The sequence below is a fragment of the Raphanus sativus genome, chromosome 4 (genome assembly GCF_000801105.2).
Source record: "Raphanus sativus cultivar WK10039 chromosome 4, ASM80110v3, whole genome shotgun sequence".
Classification (NCBI taxonomy): domain Eukaryota; kingdom Viridiplantae; phylum Streptophyta; class Magnoliopsida; order Brassicales; family Brassicaceae; genus Raphanus; species Raphanus sativus.
Genome location: NC_079514.1, coordinates 10,836,449 through 10,858,450, shown reverse-complemented (window position 1 = coordinate 10,858,450; position 22,002 = coordinate 10,836,449). Strand labels below are relative to the sequence as shown.

Here is a 22,002-nt window from a genome sequence, read left to right as displayed (position 1 = left end):
ATGATTTTGGGTTGGGATCAATATAGAATATTTGATAATAACTACTAATTTTCGATATTCTATGGGGTCACCTGACCCCCTCCTAACACTCTGCCCCTGGCTGAACATAACTATAAGAATATTTAGAACCGAAAGACATTCTTATAATCTTGTCCAAGTGATTTGCACTATCAGACTCAATAATGATGGTCCGAAAGATTAATGGTCAGAAGAATTATTATTTTGGGAGAAGGCATTAAAATTATATAGAATAATGGATTATAGATCGTAATCTTTAAAAAATCTATGTAAGAATATAAGCTCACACATTGGGAGTTTCAGGAGTTTTGATGGAACTTATAATATACAAGAGACTGGATCAATTCAATGATCACCAATTAGTCTGAGGAAACTCCATAAAATTTATTAAAAAATCAATTTAATCCGAGGTTAAAGTCCATAAAATTTATTAAAAAATCAGTTTAATTTGATCAATACGTGTTATTTCAGTTTCTCAAGTTGTTAGTTTGTGTTAATACGGTCGTTGGTTCACCACTCAAATTGTGAATCACATAAGATATGTTATTGACAAGGAAATGAAATAAAACTAGCGAAAATGAAATTTTATTGTAAGATAAACTAGAATATTACATGCTAAACCAACGCAACACACATGTAATTAAAACAAAAGTACTTAAAACATATTTTTATTTTGATAGCTTAAATAACCAAAACATAGAGACCGGCAGACCGCTAACGATGTTCATGGATACTCATCCTGTGCCTGATTCAGATCAAAGTCCTTGACGTTTGTCATCACATTCATATTCTCTTGAATCATACCGTTAAATCCGGTTGAGTAAAAACCCATCTCAGCTCTAGGCATGGCAACAGCTGTTGCAACAGCAGGAGGAATAACAGAGCTGGAGGACGATGCATCGTTCATCGTAAGAATCTGCATCCTACGATTAAGACGTTTGATATAAAGGTCAATAACACCAGCCAATTCAGGAAGATCATCCTTAACAAGAAAACATGGTGCAGTTTTTTCGCTAAGACAATCAAACATGACCTCCTTCATCGCCAACTCTTTGTTCTCCTTGTCAACCTTCTTGATACCCTCAGTAGCTTTGTCGATCCTCTGCTGGAGAAACTTCTCTTGGTTCACCATCCTCTTGGTCTTGTCAACGAGCGACAGCATATCCCATTTGGCCAGAACGTTTCCCATAGCTTCTCTCGATGCAGGGAACACCTCAGGGACCGGCTTGTACTCGCTCTGGACGAATACGGCCACTGGGACGTCACAGAGAGTTGATAACTCCAAGGCTTTCTTCATGATACCTCCTTTTCTTTTCCTGAATGTTGCCTTCCTTGAGTTATCATTCTCTATGTAAGCCATCCTCACCCTGTTTCTCGCCATGACTCTTTTGTTTGTGTTTGTTTGTTTTTGTTTCTTATAAATCTCAAAGTGGGGGTAGCATTCTTTATATACACATCAATGTTTGAATGCAAATTTTAAGGAGATATTTTTTATGTAAATACATGCATATATATACCAATATCATACCATTCCAGGGTTAAAAATAAATAAATATAGCTTTGGAAGTAAGTAGTATTCAAATATGGTTATATTTACAGGGACATATCAAAGCATTATTTGTTTGTATACATATGGTATATTCCCTATATAGTATAGAAATCTAGAAAAAAATATTCATACATAAGGAAAAATATATATTCATACGTATGGAAAGAATAAAAATATTCATAAATATGGAAATAATAAAAATATTCATATATATGACATACAACAAAAAGTTTATTAGTTTATATATATATAGTATTAAAATCTTATAAAAAAATATGGTAGATAATCTTTGAATAAAAAGTAAGCTAAAATGGATATCCAAATAAAGTATAATCAAATGTTTCCTTTCTAGTAAAAATAACTAGAATGTAAAATAATGACAAAGGAAAAAATATTTGATTTAGTTTCGTGACTAAAATAAGTTTTTTTTTTTCTGCGTTGTTGACGTATTGACATAAGAAGATGTTACTAAGAGCCCATTTAAAGCCCAGTTTCAATTCAAAGCCCATAACTTAAATCAATTCGCGTCTTTCATTCCCTCCTTCTCGCTGCTTTCTCCGTCGCAGCTCGCTTCTCCGTCATCGCCGGTGAGTTTTTGAATTTTGCTACTGCCTTCTTCCGTTGTGTTAATATAACCGTTATTGAGTTTCCTCTTAATATCTGAGTATCTCAAATGAATATGTTCTATGTGTATTCCAGAACGAATTTTGATTCGCTGGAGTCTCGAGAGAATCGTCCTCGAACCTCTGAGTAATAAAGTTAAAATCTTTGATTTGATTTTGTGAAATTAACTGTGTTTTGCTTATTTTCATTACAGTGTTAGAGACTGTCTTTAATAGTCGAGAATAAAATTTGGTCTGAAGTTTGGTTTATGCCTACAAGTTGTTCGATCAAATGTCTGAGAGAAATAGACTGTCTTTTGTGTTTTGTCTTTTTTTATAGGATTTGTAAAGCTGATAAGATATTTTTTTTTGTTTCTTTAGGAGGAAGCCATGAAAGTCAAGCTCTTGCGTATCCTTCTTAGTTCTTACCTCATGCATCCATAGTTTCTTTGATGTTCAAAACATGATTTGTTTATTCATGATAGCTAAAGCTGTTGTCTTCTCATGAGTTTCATTTTTGATTACTGATATTGATGGGGATTCTTGTTATCAAATCTCGTCTCAACTAGTTTTCACATAGGTAGACTTTTTTTTTTTGAACAAAGGGTAGACTAAGATCAGCTCAATGTTTCCTAATTTAGGAACACTGTTTTTTCTTTCCTTGACTCCCGTTGCTACGATGTCTTCTGACTTCGAAAAAAAAAACAGAGTAAGTTTTTTGTCCGATTAGTACATGTGTTATGTGGATTCTCAGTTCCAGTACGTGAACTCTTACATTTGTGAAAAAAAAACTTTAGGTGGCATGCTGTTGCATCGTGGACATGGGACGCTCAAGATGAGACATGTGGGATATGTCGTATGCCATTTGACGGTTGTTGTCCTGATTGCAAACTCCCTGGAGATGATTGCCCTCTAAGTATGCCCCTCCTCTCTTTGCACGTCTCTCTTACACAGTGTGATTGTTGGATAAAAATCTTGTTAAGCTTTTCTGTCTATTTTGAAAATTTGGCTGATACTAAACCCCTGCTTTGTATTCTTACGCGTGGACGCTTATGGTGATTGAGCAGTTTGGGGAGCTTGCAACCATTCGTTTCATCTCCATTGTATATTGAAGTGGGTTAATTCACAGACGAGTCAAGCTCATTGCCCTATGTGCCGTAGAGAATGGCAATTTAAAGAGTAAGAAGTGGAGAGAGAGAGAGAGACCTGAGACTCTTTGTGTTGTGCCTTTGATTAGATATCTAGCTTTTTTTCCCTCTTTATAGATGTGTTTGAACATTTTTTTTTCGAATTTATTGAAGTACAAGTAACCACAAAAATGTACTGAAGTTTTCTGGTCCGTTCTGTGGCACTTGTATATACTATTTGCAACCTTGGTCACGTGAGTCACGTTAGAGATAGATCTTAACTTTGCAAATGTTGCCTGAGAGTTTGATACGTTTTGATTACGTGTACGTCAGGTCCATGGTGGTTCACGTGTGAAAACTTATCTCCACTATATTAACTTTACCATATTTAATAATAAGTTTGTCTTACAATATAAAAAAGAACAAAAAGAGACACTATCAAAGTAACACTACTGTTTATTCATCATATACAAACTTACACAATCCAGAAAAAAAGCTCCTTAAAACCAAATCGTCTTAATGCAGTAGAATAGTAGAGCTGTGATTTATCATACGCACATACAAAATATGCGTAGGTGTACTTGTACATGAAATATAAAAGTGGTAGCCATATATAGGACAAGATTCAAGAAGGTTTTATGATAACTCACGATCTTCGATGTGATAGAATGAAGGGAGAGACACTACTTCTTGGTGATGGCATAGACGGCATATATGATCCCCGGAATGTATCCTAAGAATGTTAACACCAAACATATCCAAAACTCCACCTGCAATTTATTTTCCCCATATTTTGGTATAAAAATAGAAACTATAGTACAGTGTATAGACTAACATACACACATGGATAAGTTAAGATATATAGAGATAATATAGAAACAAACATGGCAGCCAAATTTAAGGAAGACGCCAAGAGGAGGCAAGAGGATAGCAATCAGAATATCTATGCAATTCGCTGTTCCACTTCCACTTCCTTCGTCCGCCATTTTTTGGTTCTTGCTCTTCAAGTTTTTTTAGATATAATATATACTTATTTTTTTCCCAGCTAGTATAATTCTTCATCATGATCTTAATGCGATCAAGCTATATAGTACCAACTTTTGGCGCTTGAGATACTCATGAACCACGTGGGACTAGATATATTTCCACGTCAACAAGTCTAATCAAAATATTATACATATGGGTTAATTGGTTTTCCGCCACCATTCATAAATAATGTCTTTGAAAAGTAGTAGCTATTGGCATTTAATAACAATCACCAAAGATTATACAATTTCATGTCTTTTAAAAGTAGTAGCTTCGAGACGGACTGCACAGATCTGGTGAACATGACTACGAATCCGGGGGAGTGGCCAGCATTCGCGACAGAGATCGGGATTTTCCAGGGCCTCCATGAAAATTTTGAGGATGTGAGACTATCTCATATTCCTCGAAACATGAATGGACGGGCCGATGCTCTAGCTAAAGAAGCAAGAAAGAGAGGATACATTTTTTCCCATATAGATCAGACCCGGTCAGATGGAGAGACTCCACGGAGACTCGGTTCGTCGGACCACCACTTGATCTAGATAAGATGGGCAGCTGACAAAAAAAAAAAATACAATTTCATGTCAATTTAAAAATTTTAAAATAAAAGAAATATTTCCTTAAAATAATAAAATTTAAATGCCGTAATTATAAAATATATAAATAAATTTCACTTTCTAATTAATATTTAAGCACTACTATACATTTATATCTATAAGATTCATTTATTTTCTTATCACTAATATATACTATAATCAAATTGAAAGTTTCTAAATCTTGCATTAATCCCAAAATATAAAAAAAATAATTAAAATTATAACTTAATCCAAATTAAAAGGAATACAAATCAATATAAGCATTATACTCATGGTTTCAGATTATAATATTGAGAACTAATGATTTAAGATTATTATATGCTTTTGATGTTTCATAATTATATAATTTAAAATTTTATTTATTATCTATTCACAATTGTATTGGTTAATCAATCAACTATAAATATTTTACAAGCGCATTTGTCAATCAAACACTTAAAATCAGAACTATATATTTCTGTATAATTATATACTCATAATTCTAATATTTATCGATTAAAAGATATATTCATCGATTAATGTAGTCAAATCTAAAAAATACATATTTAATAAAATGATTTGTATTATTAAATAATTATTTAATACTTGTTTTTGTTTATATTCAACTAATTATAAATATTTTATAAATATTCATTAATCAAATATTTAAAATAACTAATACTCTTATGTACAAACCACATTTATGTTCTTACTGTTTAGTTCAATCAAACACTTATTATTTATGTTTTGTAATACAGTTTATCAATGTTATTATTTAAATTATTTTTACATATAGTCCATAATAATAAATACTTAACAAATGTATTCATAAATCAAATGTTTAAAATCATGATTACTTTTTATGCAAAATTGTTTACTCACGACTATATTCTTATCGTTCAATCCAGTCAAATACATACAATATTTTATAATATAATTTATTAATATTATTAGTTTAATTAAATTTTATCTATAACCTACTAATCACAAATATTTTATATATGTATTCATTAATCATATATTTAAACTGCTAACTTTTGTACAAAATTGTGTATTCATAATTACATTCTTATCGGTTAGTCTAATTAAACATGCTATATTTTGTAATATAATTGTTAATTTTTATTTAATTACTATTTTATTTATAGTCAACTAGTCATAGATATTTACAAATGAATCGTTAGTCAAATATTTAAAATCACGAATCTTCTTTTCTATAAGATTGTGTATTTTTTTTCTCTTATCATCGATAAGAATGTAATTGATAAGAATGTAATTATGAATACACAATTTTGTAATGTAATTGTTAATTTTTATTTAATTGCTATTTTATCTATAGTCAAATAGTCATAGATATTTTATAAATGTATCGTTAATCAAATATTTAAAGACACGACTATCCTTTTATGTAAGATTGTGTATTTTGTTCTTATCACTGATAAAGATGTAATTGATAAGAATGTAATTATGAATACACAATATTGTAATATAATTGTTAATTATTATTTAATTACTAATATAATTATGAATACACAATATTCTAATATATTGTAATATAATTGTTAAAAACACGTCTATCCTTTTATGTAAGATTGTGCACTTTTGTTCTTATCATCGATAAGAATGTAATTATGAATACACAATTTTGTAATATAATTGATAATTTTTATTTAATTACTATTTTATCTATAGTCAACTAGTCATATATATTTACAAATGTATCGTTAGTCAAATATTTAAAATCACAACTCTCCTTTTTTGTAAGATTGTGTATTTTTTTCTTATCATCGATAAGAATGTAATTAAGAATGCACGATATTGTAATATAATTGTTAATTGTTAATTTTTATTTAATTACTATTTTATCTATAGTCAAATAGTCATAGATATTTTACAAATGCATCGTTAATCAAATATTTAAAAACACGACTAACCTTTTCTGTAAGATTGTGTATTTTTTTCTTATCATCGATAAGAATGTAACTGATAAGAATGTAATTATGAATACACAATTTTGTAATATAATTGTTAATTTTTGTTTAATTACTATTTTTTGTACAGTCAAATAATCATAGATATTTTACAAATGTATCGTTAATCAAATATTTAAAAACATGACTATCCTTTTCTGTAAGATTGTGTATTTTTTTTTCTTATCATCGATAAGAATGTAATTGATAAGAATGTAACTATGAATACACATTTTTGTATTATAATTTTTAACTTTTATTTAATTACTATTTAATCTATAGTCAAATAGTCATATATATTTACAAATGTATCGTTAGTCAAAAATTTAAAATCACGACTCTCATTTTCTGTAAGATTGTGTATTTTTTTATCATCGATAAGAATGTAATTGATAAGAATGTGATTATGTATACACAACATTGTAAATTGTTAATTTTTATTTAATTACTATTTATCTATAGTCAAATAGTCATAGATATTTTACAAATGTATCGTTAATCAAATATTTAAAAACACGACTATCCTTTTCTGTAAGATTGTGTACTTTTGTTCTTATCATCGATAAGAATGTAATTAATAAGAAGGTAATTATGAACACACAATTTTGTAATATAATTGATAATTTTTATTTGATTACTATTTTATATACAGTCAACTAGTCATATATATTTACAAATGTATTGTTAGTCAAATATTTAAAATCACGTTTCTCTTTTTCTGTAAGATTGTGTGTATTTTTTTCGTATCATCGATAAGAATGTAATTGATAAGAATGTAATTATGAATACGCAATATTGTACTATAATTGTTAGTTTTTATTTAATTATTATTTTATCTATAGTCAAATAGTCATAGATATTTTACAAATGTATCATTAATCAAATATTTAAAAACACGACTATCCTTTTATGTAAGATTGTGTATTTTTGTTCTTATCATAGATAAAAATGTAATTGATAATTTCATCAAAAAAAAATGTAATTGATAAGAATGTAATTATGAATACAAAATTTTGTAATATAATTGTTAATTTTTATTTAATTTCTATTTTATCTATATTCAAACAGTCATAGATATTTTACAAATGTATCGTTAATCAAATACTTAAATACACGACTATACTTTTCTGTAAGATTGTGTATTTTTTGTTCTTATCATCGACAATAATGTAATTAATAAGAATGTAATTATGAATACATAATTTTGTAATATAATTGTTAATTTTTATTTAATTACTATTTTATCTATAGCCAACTAGTCATAATATTTTACAAATACATCGCTAATCAAATATTTAAAATCATGACTATCCTTTCCTGTAAGATTGTCTTTTTTATCGATTAATCTAGTGAGACACATACCATATTTAGTGATATATTAAAAATTATCTTATCATTATTTTATCTATAAAAGTTTAATTATAAATAGTTAAAAATGTATTTTTAATCAAATATTTATTTTTTAATAAAATTGTATGTTCATGTATGCAATTTTTTGACATCTTATTGTTTAAACCACTCAAATACATACTATATTTTCTAATTAATTATTTTATATAATTATTATTTAATCACCATTTTATTTATACTTTATTAATCGTAAATATCTTACAAACATATTCATTAATTGAATATTTAATATCTCAACTATCTTTTTCAGCAAAATTGTGTATTTACAGTTATATTTTTATCGTTTAAACTAATCAAATCAATGATATAAAATTAATAATTAAAAATATTATATATTGGTAATTTGATTTAATTGTTATTTTATATGTACTAAACTAATCATAGATATTATACACAAACGTATGATATTATACAAACGTATTTGTTAATGAAATATTGAAATCCCAACTTTCTTTTTTATACATGATTAAGTACTCACAACCACATTTTTTAATTCTTATTGTTTAAACCAGTCAAATATGCTGACAAAAAAAACCAGTCAAATACATACTATATTTTCTAATTAATTATTTTATATAATTATTATTTAGTCACTATTTTATCTATACTTTATTAATGATGAATATCTTACAAACATATTCATTATTCAAATGTTTAAAATCTCAACTACTCACAACCACATTGTTATCTTTAATTTAGTCAAATTCACAGTGTTTGGTTCCATTCGGTTTGTTTGTTAATAAATGTTTGATAATTCAACGATGTAAATTTAAATATTTTCTCTGGTTAAACAGATCTTCAACTAAATTTTAAGTTTCGTTGCTAACAAATATTTTATCAGTTTCATAATAAATTTTTGTCTTAATAAAATATTTGTATGTTTGTTCAGTGATTTATTGGAACCTCTTTGTAGTCTATATGTAACAAAACTCAAATACATAAATATATTTTTGACATCCAAATTTATATATAAATAAATAAAATGTCTAATATCTAAAACATAAATACTACAAATACAGTACAACGAAACAATCATAACAATGCATTAACCGAATGCTAGACCATTACGGAGAAGCTATTGACGGCCAGGAAGAGAATGGTGGTGGGCAGAGTCAATGGCTGCGTCTTGTATTTTGACGAGAGTTCTCGTGGAACAATTTAAGTATCTTTTTGCACATAAAGTGTATATAAAAATGTTTATATATTCAGACAGGACTAATTCTGAACGTAACAAAATTAAACAAAAAAAAAAAATTCGTCAAAAAAAAAACAAAATAAAACAAAATCAGTAAAAAAATAAAATAAAACAATTATTTTCTCTAAATTTTAAATAGTTAACATGTATAGATTATTAAGAAACAAAATTTAACAATTGTATAGGTTTAAGTTAATTAAATATATATATAGGTTAGCTTTAGTCAGTTCTTAACTTTTTCGGACTCGATCAATTTTATCACCGGTCAGGTTTACAGGAAGTTGATGACGATACGGTCTCACATGCTCTCCGATACTTGAAACATATCCATAGTATGAGTCGTATGAGTATATGAATAATATTTTTCATATGTAACTATTTTGTTGACGGTGCTTTTTATATTCTTAACTCTTATTAGCTATTATCATTGATTCATTTCATACTTTTTTTTTTTTTTTTGAACAACGATTCATTTCATACTAAAACTAAAAATAACCATCAAATTCAATATTAGTGGCCGACAGTTTTGTATAATCTCAACTAATTCTCATACTTTATATCCTAATCAAAGTGGTCTTGTCTAAATTTTTTGAAGGTTATCTTCAAGACTAAGCATTTTGCCCTTATCCTTTCCATTCGTAAACCTTTCCCTTGACTTTTTGGCGGTATTGGGAATCTGCCATGCTAAAAAAATGCACTGTCGATGTTAAGCTTGAGTTACGTGCAACAACCATCTTGCATGAACAACAACCATCTTGCATGCATCATCTTTGAAACATTTTTTTTGGTGTAAAGTCATCTTTGGAACATGCGCAAACTTCTGTGTACAATAGAAATAGACGAACACATTGTTATCTCATATTCGGTTGTTACAAGAACACCAAAATATGAGTAACATTATAAAGAATTTAAAAAATTTATGGGTGCAAGTGCCACCTCCTTGCTTTACCTAGATTCGCCACTGTATTTATAGCGACATGATCACTGAAAGGTTTTGTTACGTGTAGTACTAGTTTACGTGAACTTTCATCTATTACTTTTGGAGAAGCGTTTCAAGTGTGTATAAATGTTACGAACCCTCAACATATTGTGTTTGGACCCGATCATGCAAAAGCCCGAACAGATAAACTGATACGACCCCTTTTCATCCCAGGCCTTGAAACATTAGGTTGCATATGGCCATGTTTCCCAATCCCAACATGTCCGTGTTTATATATTTGGGCCACTTAATTAGTATTTGCCTATGATAGATTAAGGGTCCATTACTTCCTCTAAGGAGGCATGCAATCCTTGTCTATACTTAACTTTATCTTGTTCACAATCACAAGTACGAGAAAAGATCAAACCAGCTAAAAAAATGAAAACAACATAATTTATTTTAAAGGCAAAAACCTTTAATTATTATTACAACAACTGAAATATTTTAGAAAAGACATCATATATAATGTTATCTTTTAATATGAAAAACTGACAAATGCAAACAATAACAAAACTCAATCCAAACCAAACCTAGTAGGCAAGTTGTTGGTGTTAGGAGCAGGAAGATCCATGGGAGGCATGTAACTGGTGCTTGGTAGTTGATGGTAGTTGTTGTAGTCGTCATCCATGGAAGCAAGGGTTGCAAGATCTTCGGCATAACTCGTCTGCTGTGGTTGTGCCATCCATTGGTTCATGCACGGTTGATCATGTAGATTTGGATACTGATTGAAACTCTCACTCAGATTAGGATCCAAATCCAAACCCATACCCTGGTTCAAACCATAGAATCCATGTTTATTATGATCATAAACATTATTAGGCACTTGGTATTGAAACTGCTCTGGATAATTCATCATATTCGGATATTGAACATGACCAGAAAAGTTAGTTGGAACCTGGTTGCGAAACAACTCTTGCTGATTCATATTCTGATATGGAATATGATATGCAGGAGCTTGTTGGTTCACATTCATATTCATATTTTGAATATGATCAAAGTTAAATCCGTAAGGCATCCTTACGGCAGCAACATCTGCACCAGCAATAGGATTCACATCCCCAACAGCAGGATGAGCTGCATCCACATCACCGTCATCAAGAGGAAGAAACGAAATTGGCTCACCGTTAGCCTGAAGCAGATGGATCCTCTTAGTTAGCTCACTGACATTAAAGTCAATGAACTTAGTCAGATCATAAAGAAAACTTGCATCATTAGAATGATGCTGCATCATCCTCTTCCCTTTGATAAGATTGAACATAATCTCTTTAAGTTCAAACTCTCGGTTCTCCTCTTGCAGCCTCTGGAGTGTCGCTTGTTCTTTGCTGATCCTCTCCAACGTGTACCTCTTTTGGTCGTACATCTTCTTGTCCCTTTCCACCTCCGGAAACTCCATAAACTTGGAAATCACCTCCCCAGCTTCTGCCCTTGACGGCCAAGCCTCCGGGTTCGTATCGTTTTGATCGCTGTAGACGACCGCACATGCTTTGACGCCGCAGAGAGTCACAAGCTCGTTGAGTTTCTTCATAAACCCTGCCTTCCTCTTCTTGAACGTTGTTCTCCTTGATGTTTTGTCAGGTATGAGTGATAACTTCACCCTGGACCTCACCATGATTATCTTCTTTTGTGTGTGTGTGTGTGTGTGTGTGAGACTTGTTGGTACCCTGGTTGTTTATATAATAGCTGGAGGGGTGATCTAGGCATTATAAAATTGTAGTAATCTCTATGCATTGCAGTCATAAAATTGTAGTCATCTTTAGTCATTGACCAAAACTTTCTATACTCCCTAGTATTAGTGTGTGTGTGGCTGTGGTGTATTTCTTTGTTTATTTAGGGAAAAATTCTTTAAAAATATACGGACTAATCTGCATTTACCAATATAATACACGAACTATTTTGGATCTCTATTTAGCACACGAATAATTTTTGTTGCTTATTAGATACATAAATTTTGAAATTTGCAGAATTTACACATCGTCACGTTAAATATTTAACAGAATTGAAGACGACGATAGTATTTAATTAAACATATGTTTAAATTGTGAAAAGAAAATTATTTAAAAATACACGAACTACTTTGCTAATCAAATACACCAACTATTTTGGACTTCCGTTTAATACACGAATTAATTTTTGTTTTACATTAAATACACAAATTTTTGAAATTTGTAGATTTTACACATTGATTTAGACGACGTCAACTATGTTTAACATGATTTAGATGATGTCAACAGTGGCGGTCCCAGCAGAATTTTTTTGTGGGTTCACAATATAAAAAAAATTATTAAAATGTCATTAGGTGAACTCGAACCCAATATCTGTGGGTGCAAAATTGTCATTTCCAACCACTGAGCCACAGTTTCTTAATAAACAACAGCTTATAAACTTAAACTTATAGTATTTTTGCGGTTTCAGTTGACCTCACAACCTTTCAAGTGGGTCCGCCCCTGGATGTCAACTATGTTTAAGGATGATAATGTTTAATTAAACATGTGGTTAAAACATAAAGAAAAAATCTTTGAAAATCCTCCCGATAGATTATATTGCTAGATTTCTTGCCCATTATATTTTCATAGCGTAAAATATTTTTTGATGAAATTTAAAATTTATTGATCATAGTATAAATAATATATGAACAGCCTAATTCATAACACTAAAAATATTAATCATAGTGTAAATTAATCTTAATTGATTCATTATCACTGCAATTAAAGCGTAAAAAAGAATCAGAAATGCATAACACTAAACTAGTTCCAAATTCATAAACTTGTTTAACCACATTTTTAATTAAAACTAATTTCATCTTCTGTTAAACAAAGTCGACTTCGTCTAAATCAATGTGTAAAATCTGTAAATTTAAAAAATTTGTGTATTTAATGGAAAACAAAAATTAGTTTGTATATTAAATGGAGATCCAAACTAGTTAGTGTATTTTATTAGCAAATGAAAATTAGTTCGTGTATTTTTTTAAAGAATTTTATTTTCACAGTTTAAACTTGTGTTTAACTAAACACTAACGTCGTCTTCACTTCCGCTAAATATAATTTAACACCGTCTAAAACGATGTGTAAAATCTGGGAATTTCAAAATTTTGTGTATTTAATAGGTAACAAAAATTAGTTCGTATATTAAATAGAAATTCAAAATAGTTTGTATACTTTTAAGGAATTTTCCCTTTATTTAGAGTCACTTATATATTTGTAAGTTTTCTTTTATATAATACTAACCTAGCTTAGTATATTAGTCTCTTTAGTTTTTTTTTTTTTGAAATGTTTTTTTTTTTTTTGAAACACTTTTTTTTGAAACACTTTTGAAATGTATACTAGTCTCTTTAGTTACACTCACTAGTTTCTAGCTTTGCTCATAAACTTGAAATTATGTAATGTTATGTACTCGAATAGAGTAAGAAATTGCTAAAATAAATGTAGTAAAATAATGGGTATGAAAAAAAGACAAGAAAAGATAATATGCAGGAAGATGTGATCTCACGATATATTTTTTCAGTGCATAAATTGTTTCAAAAGATATAGACTCAACAATACTTTATACATGATTAAGTGAAGTTTATGAAAAAAGTATAAACTATCTAGTAAATAGTATCATTTTAGAAAGAAAAAAAATTCAATGTACCATGCACATATACGTGTATGAAAATGATTGATTAAAAGGGATAAGGATCATTTAATAGTAGATAGGGAAAATCGCATAAAAAACCCTCAAAGTGTCACTTACTAGCACTTTAAACCCTGAAGTTTTTTCACTAACATTTTAACCTTCAAAGTGACATTTGTATCATAAAAAACCTCTAAATCAAAAAGTTGACCGGTTTAGCAGGTAATTTTTCAAAATTAATTATTTAATTAATAAAATAAACAAAATAAATAAATAAAAATCCAAAAAATAAATAAAATTGAATCTTTTAATAAAATTTACAAAAAAGAAAAAAAAAAATTAAAATTTTAGAAAAATTAAATAAATATATTTTTTAAATTAAACAATTTTCTAAAATATTAATAAAATAAAAATAACTAAAAATTAATAATAAATAAAATTAAATTTAAATAGAGAAGAACTAAATAAAAAGTCCACAATTTTTTTTAAAAAGTGGAAAATTCAAAATTCAAAATTCACTAGTGACCATGATGGTTTCTCACATAACCATTAACAATGACGATAATTGACATATCCACAGTGATAGTTTTCAACATCATCGTTGAAAATGACAGAAACATCTTTTTCAAACTTTTTTATTATCTTTTGTTTATTTTACTTATTAAATAATATTATTTAAAATATTATTTAATTAGTAAAATAAAATTAAATAAAAATCAGAAATTAAACAAAAATTGTAAAATTTAATAAAAACTCATAAATTAAATAAAATCAGAAAAATAATTAATATTTTGAAAATTAAAATTCAAAAATAAATGAGATCAAATTAAAAAAACAGAAAAATAAAAAATTCATATATTTCAAAGAAAAATGAAAATTCAAAAGTTTGAAAAAGATTTTGCTGTCATTTTCAACGATGATGTTAGAAACTATCATTGGAGATATGGCAATTATCGTCATTATTAATGGTTATGTGAGAAACCATCATGGTCACTAGTGAATTTTGAATTTTGAATTTTCTATTTTCCATTTTATGGAAAAATTGTGGACTTTTTATTTAGTTCTTCTCTATTTAAATTAATCTTATTTATTATTAATTTTTAGTTATTTTTATTTTATTAATATTTTAGAAAATTATTTAATTTTAAAAATATTTATTTAATTTTCTAAAATTTTAATTTAATTTTTTGATTTTTTCATTTTTTGTAAATTTATTAAAAGTTTCGATTTTTATTTATTTTTTGGATTTTTTATTTATTTATTTTATTTATTTTATTAATTAAATAATTAATTTTGAAAAATTACCTGCTGAACCGGTCAACTTTTTGATTTGGAGGTTTTTTATGATACAAATGTCACTTTGAAGGTTAAAAGTGTTAGTGAAAAAACTTCAGGGTTTAAAGTGCTAGTAAGTGATACTTTGAAGGTTTTTTATGCGATTTTCCCATAGTAGATATAATTTCTTAAATTATTCCTGCCTTTTGGGGTACTAAATACATTGAGGAAGAAATGTATTTCTTGATATCAGTTTTAGGAAAACAAAATTGCCAGCTAATTCTGTGTACTTATTTTTGAAAGAAAGAACTTTTTTTTTTGTTTTCTTTCACTATGAATTACAGCTAGTATCCAAAAAGAAAATGAAAAATAAGAAATTCACATTTTGATTCATTAATTAGGCAGGGACAGCTCTTGTCAAGATTGTATAAAATACATAAAATTTCTCTGTAACAAAGATCATATATTTTTCAGAAAATTATTTTTTGTAATATAAGCACACTTTTTCTTGACAAGAAGAAAATAAAATTTAATCTATTGGTTAAACCAAAACTAAAATTGAGACTTACTTATATTACTTAGGAAACACCTCCCATTGTATTGGTTTTATCTTTTCTAAAAACTCTTAACACATTATGCATTTATTGTTACAAAAAAATTTTGGGTTAAATAAATTTAACATTCATTCAAGAAAAAAAACTATGTAGGTTATTTATTAGAAGATTTAGGTTGAAGCCCGTAAACTTTTCAGGTCTGAAACCACATATTATGTATTATCAGTTGGATCCCATACATAAAGAGAGTTACCACAGTGACAAACATACATAAGAAAACGCCACTAGTGATGGGAACACAACAACTTGTAACTATACAATAAGGAAAATGAAATAACGTTTGCTTGAAAGCAAAACCAACAAACTCAATCTATCCTCGAGAAATTGGTAGTCCAGTCCAATATTTATAATCTGTGGAGGCAAAGAAACAATGTCATCCACAATCAATGTTCCCTTTCTCCGCTTGCAATACATGAGCTTATTGACAGGGAAGTGAGTAACTCAATCACAGCAAGGAAACAAAGGAAGCACTAACATGATGTCTTTGTGTCTTAGATAATTGATCTCCTCTATTGTCTTGGTTCTCTGAGTAATACCTTGTTTTTTAAACTTTTTTGTCATGGTGTTACGATCTCTTTGATCGACAAATATTGTAAAATCAAACTTTAATTTATATAACATTAACCGTTATGCGAAAAAAATGAACACTACTTGATGTTCTTAGATTATTTCCTTTTTTAATGTTAAATTTATTCAATCCAAAAAATCTATTTGCTTACATTTTACAATGCTTCATAAAAAATGATGCAGCGCATCTCGTATATTTGGATTCTAACAACAAACACGCCAATGGGCTTTCGTGTTCAGCAAAGAAATATTTATTTAGATTTCGTGTACTTAAAGATAATTAAATCTCTCTAGATTAGTTAGAAGAAGATTCTCTTCTTATTATAAATAGTGATCGAGAGCTTTGTAAAGATTAACTTTTGATTATTGAATATAAACCTAAAAAATTTCTGTTCATCTTCCTTGTCTTCGGTATTTTTCGGAACCAACGATTATTAAGAACTTCGTTTAAACGGTCATCGAGTCTTCGTCGAACAGCCATTCCTCAGGGAATCAACGATTTTCGAGCTTATCAAGCTTGACGCTGCGCGAAAAAAAAGATTTTTTTGACTTTTTATAACCTAATTCTTGGATTATTTCCAAGTTGATATATAGAGAAAATCGAATTCGAATTTCCCTTCTCTAGGGAACCATGCTGCGACAGCGACTATGTGTTGGGCTCTCGAGACCACGTGACTCCATTTGTTCGTTTGTTAAGCCCATTGAGCTTAAGTAGTCCATATGATTATATATGAATGGGTCTAAAGCGCAAAGAAGGCCGCCCATTATTTACATCTTAAGACCCACAAAATATTAGGAGGGGAGCAAGTTCTATGAAGTTCTATGATTTTTAACACCAATCATCTATAAGAATGAGAAACGATTGAAATGGGTTTTCTAATAATTATTTTTAATATTGTTTTGATACTTGTAAGGAATCTGCTCTAACAACATACGTTCACGAGATGCAGATATTGAGCTGATGAGTGAAGTATTTACGAAAACTTCAGGAGTGATGATGTCACTGATCTTGTGATTGCTATAGTATAAACCAAAATAATCACAAAACTAAAAATTTCCTTATAATTTTTGTTCACAAACCAAAATAGCTTGCCATATTTTTCTTGTTTTCGTGTGGACCACTAGACTAATGATTTAGACACAAGGATTTTGTGGTTGACAAATAAAAACGTAAGAAGTTCTAGTTTATTTAAATGTGCGCATTGATTAAAGTTAAAAAAAAAAAAAAAAAAAAAGTTAATAAATTCAAATTAGAAAAAAAGGAACAAATAAGGAGCTGATACGCGTCATATATGCATAATAATTGTTATAATGGAAGATAATTAAAGGAAAGAAAAATAGATGTCAGATTGGAGAAAGAAGAGTTTGATCATTATAATTGAGACATAGACCTTACAGAAAGGGAAGAAAAGAGTGGCTGATGGAAAGGTTTAAGAAAGTGAGGATTCAATAAAAGAAAAGAGTGTGGCTAATCAGAGATTTCGACTATTATGTCTCCTCTCCGACTTCACCTCCTACGTAACTAATCACCAAACAACACATTGTGTAATTATTCATTTGATATGTTTTTCAACTAGACAAAATTCCCTTTATAATTGATATGTAACTAGTATAACTTTTTGAAAAATTAATTTCAGGAATGCCGACTCCAACAATAAGTCAATGGAATAATTAGCCTGCGTAAAATTAAACAATAAATACCCAAGAAAAATTAAGTCTAAACCAGTTGGACATGTTAAATTAGATTTCAATTTCAAATTCCTGAACAAAAGACATGATATTAATAAATATAAAGTTACTAGGTGTGTTGCCTGCATATGCAGACATAATTTTCTTGCGGATATTTATTAGTTTATGTTTTATTAATTCAAAAACCATTCTGACAATATTAATTAATATTGTTAAAATAAATTCATTTTAAGTATATAATAAATTAGCAAATAATAGTATATATATAGATAAACTGTTTTATATCTTAGTTTTAAATTTTATAATAGAAATAATTATTTTAAGATAACAACACAAATTTATTATTTATATTTTCAAATAGTTTAGATAAATTAAATTATTTATATATGAAAATTTTATCACTAAAATATATATGCTTATTATTGTATTAAAATTATGAAAACACTAACATATTAGGAATAATTAAAAAATATTTTATATAATTTTTTTTAATTAATATTTAGTTATAAATTGTTTTATATATTAACTTTTTATTTATATAATATAAACAATTATTTTAAGATAACAACACAATATATAAGGATTATCTTACTTAAAAAATATATATTATTAATATAAATTTGCTTTTAATTATCTAATAGTATAGATATAGATAAATTGTTTTATATCTTATTTTTAAATACTATAATAGAAATAATTATCTTAAGATAACAATGCAATATATAAGACTTATCTTATTCAAAAATAATAATATGATTAATATAAATTCGTTCTATATAAACATTCATTAAAGTTATTATTAATCTTAAACGCTTTAACTTTTAACGTGAGAGCTCCGTTGTGAATATATCTTATTTTAAAAATTTATAATATAAATAATTATTTTAAGATAACATTAAAAATTTATTAATTATATTTTCAAAAAGTTTAAATAAGTTAAATTATTTATATGCTTATTATTTTATTAAAACTTTGAAAACACTAACATATTAGAAATATTTTAGAAAATATTTGTATACAAATGTTTTGGTTTGATTAATATTTAATTATCAATTGTTTTATATCTTAATTTTTACTTTTATAATAGAAACAATTATTTTAAGAAAACAACCCAATATATTATAATTATCTTATTTAAGATAATTAATATTATTAGTTTAATTCGTCTTTATTTATATAATAAATTAGTAAATAATAGTATAGATATAGATAAACTGTTTTATATCTTATTTTGAATTTTTATAATAGAAATAATTATTTTAAGTAGCAACACAATATATAAGACTTATCTTATTTTTCTAAAAATAATATGAATAATTTAAATTTGTTTTTATTATATATAAAAATTCGTTAAGGGTATCATTGACTTTAATCGTTCTAACTTTTAACGTGGGAACTCCGTTGCGAAAAATCACTTCGCAAATAATAGTATAGATAGATACTGACTAACTTGTAAAATACAGGAACAAACGAATGAGTGAATTTTGACTGCTTGTTTCAACTTTATAAGCCATATGTGATTTTATCAATATGGATACAAATATATATATATATATATATATATATATATATATATATATATATATATATATATGAAAAATAGGAATTTAGTTACAAAATTATGAATTCAGAATTATTAAAAAAAATTACTTATATATTACTTAATAAAATGAATGAAAGTTTTATTGTTCTATTAAAATAACATCATAATATCAAAGTCACCTTTAATTCATGTGTTATTTACAAAATATGTCATTAAAAACCTTTGAATGTTTAATTATTTATTAAGAATATTAATGACATTAGTTTTTAACTATTAAAGTTTATTTTTACTTTAATTATAACAGAATCTTACAAAAAACTGATAATATTTTATAAAATAAACCAATATCGTAACTTGTAATATAATTTAATTGTAACTTGAAATAAACTAAGATTTTATTATAAAGAAAAAAAATAAAAATTATCTGCTATTTTAAAATTTTATAATTATAGTGTATATTATATAAATAGAAGTATTGTCTGAAACTAACTATGGAAAGATTATACTAATTTTTAGATTAAACCTGTTTATTTTCAATATATTGGTTTCATCTAAACTGATAAACAAATTATCCTACATTGTTAGAATAACCTAAAAGTTGTAAAATATAGAATCTTTTTATTCAAAAATAAAAATTGTTTAACATATTTTAAAATTTAATATCTACAATTAAAATAATTATATTTTTAAAATTAAAATTTTCGTAAAATATAATTCTGATTTTCTAAAATGTGGATCATAATATATTATACAGTTAAAAATATATGCCGTCTCTTTATAATAAAAATGTGGAAAATGAGTTAAGGTCCTACTTGTGTAATTATGCATGAGTAAGATCATGGGTCACACTTTTCAACTAGACAAAAACACTTTTTATTATTACTTCTTTTTATCTTTTGAAAATACATGTCACCTTCTTAAAAATGTTTTTAACTTTTTGATTCTTATTGTTTCCGTTAATTAAAATTCAAAACTGCTCTTTAAGCTTTCTAATTATTGTTTTTGCTTTACTTAGAACTAAAGATTTATATACACCCGCTACGAAGACACAAAATCTCCCGAATCAGTTGGTAGTAGGCCTAGTTGGTAGCATGAGATATAGAAAAGGAAATTACACTTTAAACTTTAATCTATCTATGAACATGAAGTTTCAAATCTTTCACTTATACTCCTTTAAAACTTTGAATTGAATGTTGATATCATCTCAAGATGTTTAATAAGAAAAAGCATCTAAGATATTTTGTATATAATATCTTGTTCGAAGCCGAAGTTAATGAGATTTGATTATGAAGAAAACTAGAAAAAGGACCATTATTTTAGACTTAACTATCATTTCGTTTCAACTATCTAGTGACGTGAAATGTTATATAAGTACTAAACAAATACTTAAACTTAAAAATCATTTTAAGGATTCCGCTAACTGGACCCAAATGTCAAAGAGACACGAGAATTTCCTCTTTCGTTAAAGTCGAATACCTTTTTTTTTTTGGTAAAAGTCGAATACCTTTCTTATTAAAAGTATGAAAAATGGATTTTACTTTTAGAGGGAACATAATTAATAATTATTACTTAACCTCCGTGATTAAAACAACGATGATTACTAAACATGTTTGATGGTATTTTTGATTTCCGGCGATTTAGGACTCCATGTAAATCAGTACATGTAATTATAACATTTGACCTCTGCTTAAGTGCTAGTATCTCCGTCGGCGAACACCTCCATCTTTGTCTTGATGCGTGGCAATGTGACATAACGTCAACTATATAATTACTAAATAGATAATTGAACCTTTAAAGATTTGGAAGCCTAACACAACACGTGCTTATTGTTCTGTCAGCAGCCTTAATCAACCCAAAGAACAGTGCTTGATAGGTATCTCAATATCAAGGACCATTTTGCTACGTTACATGTGAATATTACTATTTGTGAATTAGGCACAATACATTGTAAATATAGAATTGGACACATAACATGGATAGTTGGATTTGTCGTGAGAAAAAAACTATCTTTTTACATGCTTTTAGCAGCTAATGAGCAAATAAATTAAACCAAGATGTAAGAGTATACTAACTCTGAACCGTTTGGTGGACTTCTTGGTCGTTTCAGTTGAATCCGTAGTAGATTAGAAATTTTGTAACATGTATGATGTCTTTAATCAATGCATCGTGTATCGGTTGGTATCGTACACACGTAGAATGCTTAACTTCCGGTGTGGTTCTCGTATCCATGTTACTAAATAAAATCTTGTATGGA

At 27.5% G+C, this 22,002-nt stretch overlaps 3 protein-coding genes and 1 long non-coding RNA gene across 6 annotated transcripts; 1 reads left to right on the top strand and 3 right to left on the bottom strand.

The window, feature by feature from the left end:
- Positions 1 to 742: 742 nt before the first annotated feature.
- Positions 743 to 1,399, bottom strand: LOC108850247 (agamous-like MADS-box protein AGL80). The gene has a single exon (XM_018623816.2). The coding sequence runs from the start codon at positions 1,397 to 1,399 to the stop codon at positions 743 to 745; it is 657 nt and encodes a 218-aa protein (XP_018479318.2).
- Positions 1,400 to 2,225: 826 nt separating this feature from the next.
- LOC108849279 (anaphase-promoting complex subunit 11) lies at positions 2,226 to 3,544 on the top strand. 3 transcript variants are annotated; one of them, XM_057007419.1, is made up of 4 exons: positions 2,226 to 2,317; positions 2,510 to 2,578; positions 2,967 to 3,085; positions 3,237 to 3,544. In XM_057007419.1, exons 1-4 carry the CDS (start codon positions 2,241 to 2,243, stop codon positions 3,350 to 3,352), a joined length of 381 nt encoding a protein of 126 aa, XP_056863399.1. In that variant the 5' UTR covers positions 2,226 to 2,240; the 3' UTR covers positions 3,353 to 3,544. The 3 variants fall into 3 exon arrangements, with proteins under 3 accessions (XP_056863399.1, XP_056863400.1, XP_018478331.2); XM_018622829.2 differs by having other exon boundaries at positions 2,239 to 2,317; positions 2,551 to 2,578; XM_057007420.1 differs by lacking the exon at positions 2,510 to 2,578.
- A 190-nt stretch (positions 3,545 to 3,734) lies between these two features.
- LOC108849280 (uncharacterized) lies at positions 3,735 to 4,320 on the bottom strand. Its single transcript, XR_001949155.2, has 2 exons — positions 4,181 to 4,320; positions 3,735 to 4,066 (listed from the first exon to the last, which is right to left on the bottom strand). It is a non-coding gene; the product is annotated as an uncharacterized LOC108849280 (long non-coding RNA).
- Positions 4,321 to 10,891: 6,571 nt separating this feature from the next.
- Positions 10,892 to 12,067, bottom strand: LOC108853653 (agamous-like MADS-box protein AGL86). The gene has a single exon (XM_018627067.2). The coding sequence runs from the start codon at positions 12,058 to 12,060 to the stop codon at positions 10,966 to 10,968; it is 1,095 nt and encodes a 364-aa protein (XP_018482569.2). The 5' UTR covers positions 12,061 to 12,067; the 3' UTR covers positions 10,892 to 10,965.
- Positions 12,068 to 22,002: the final 9,935 nt, after the last annotated feature.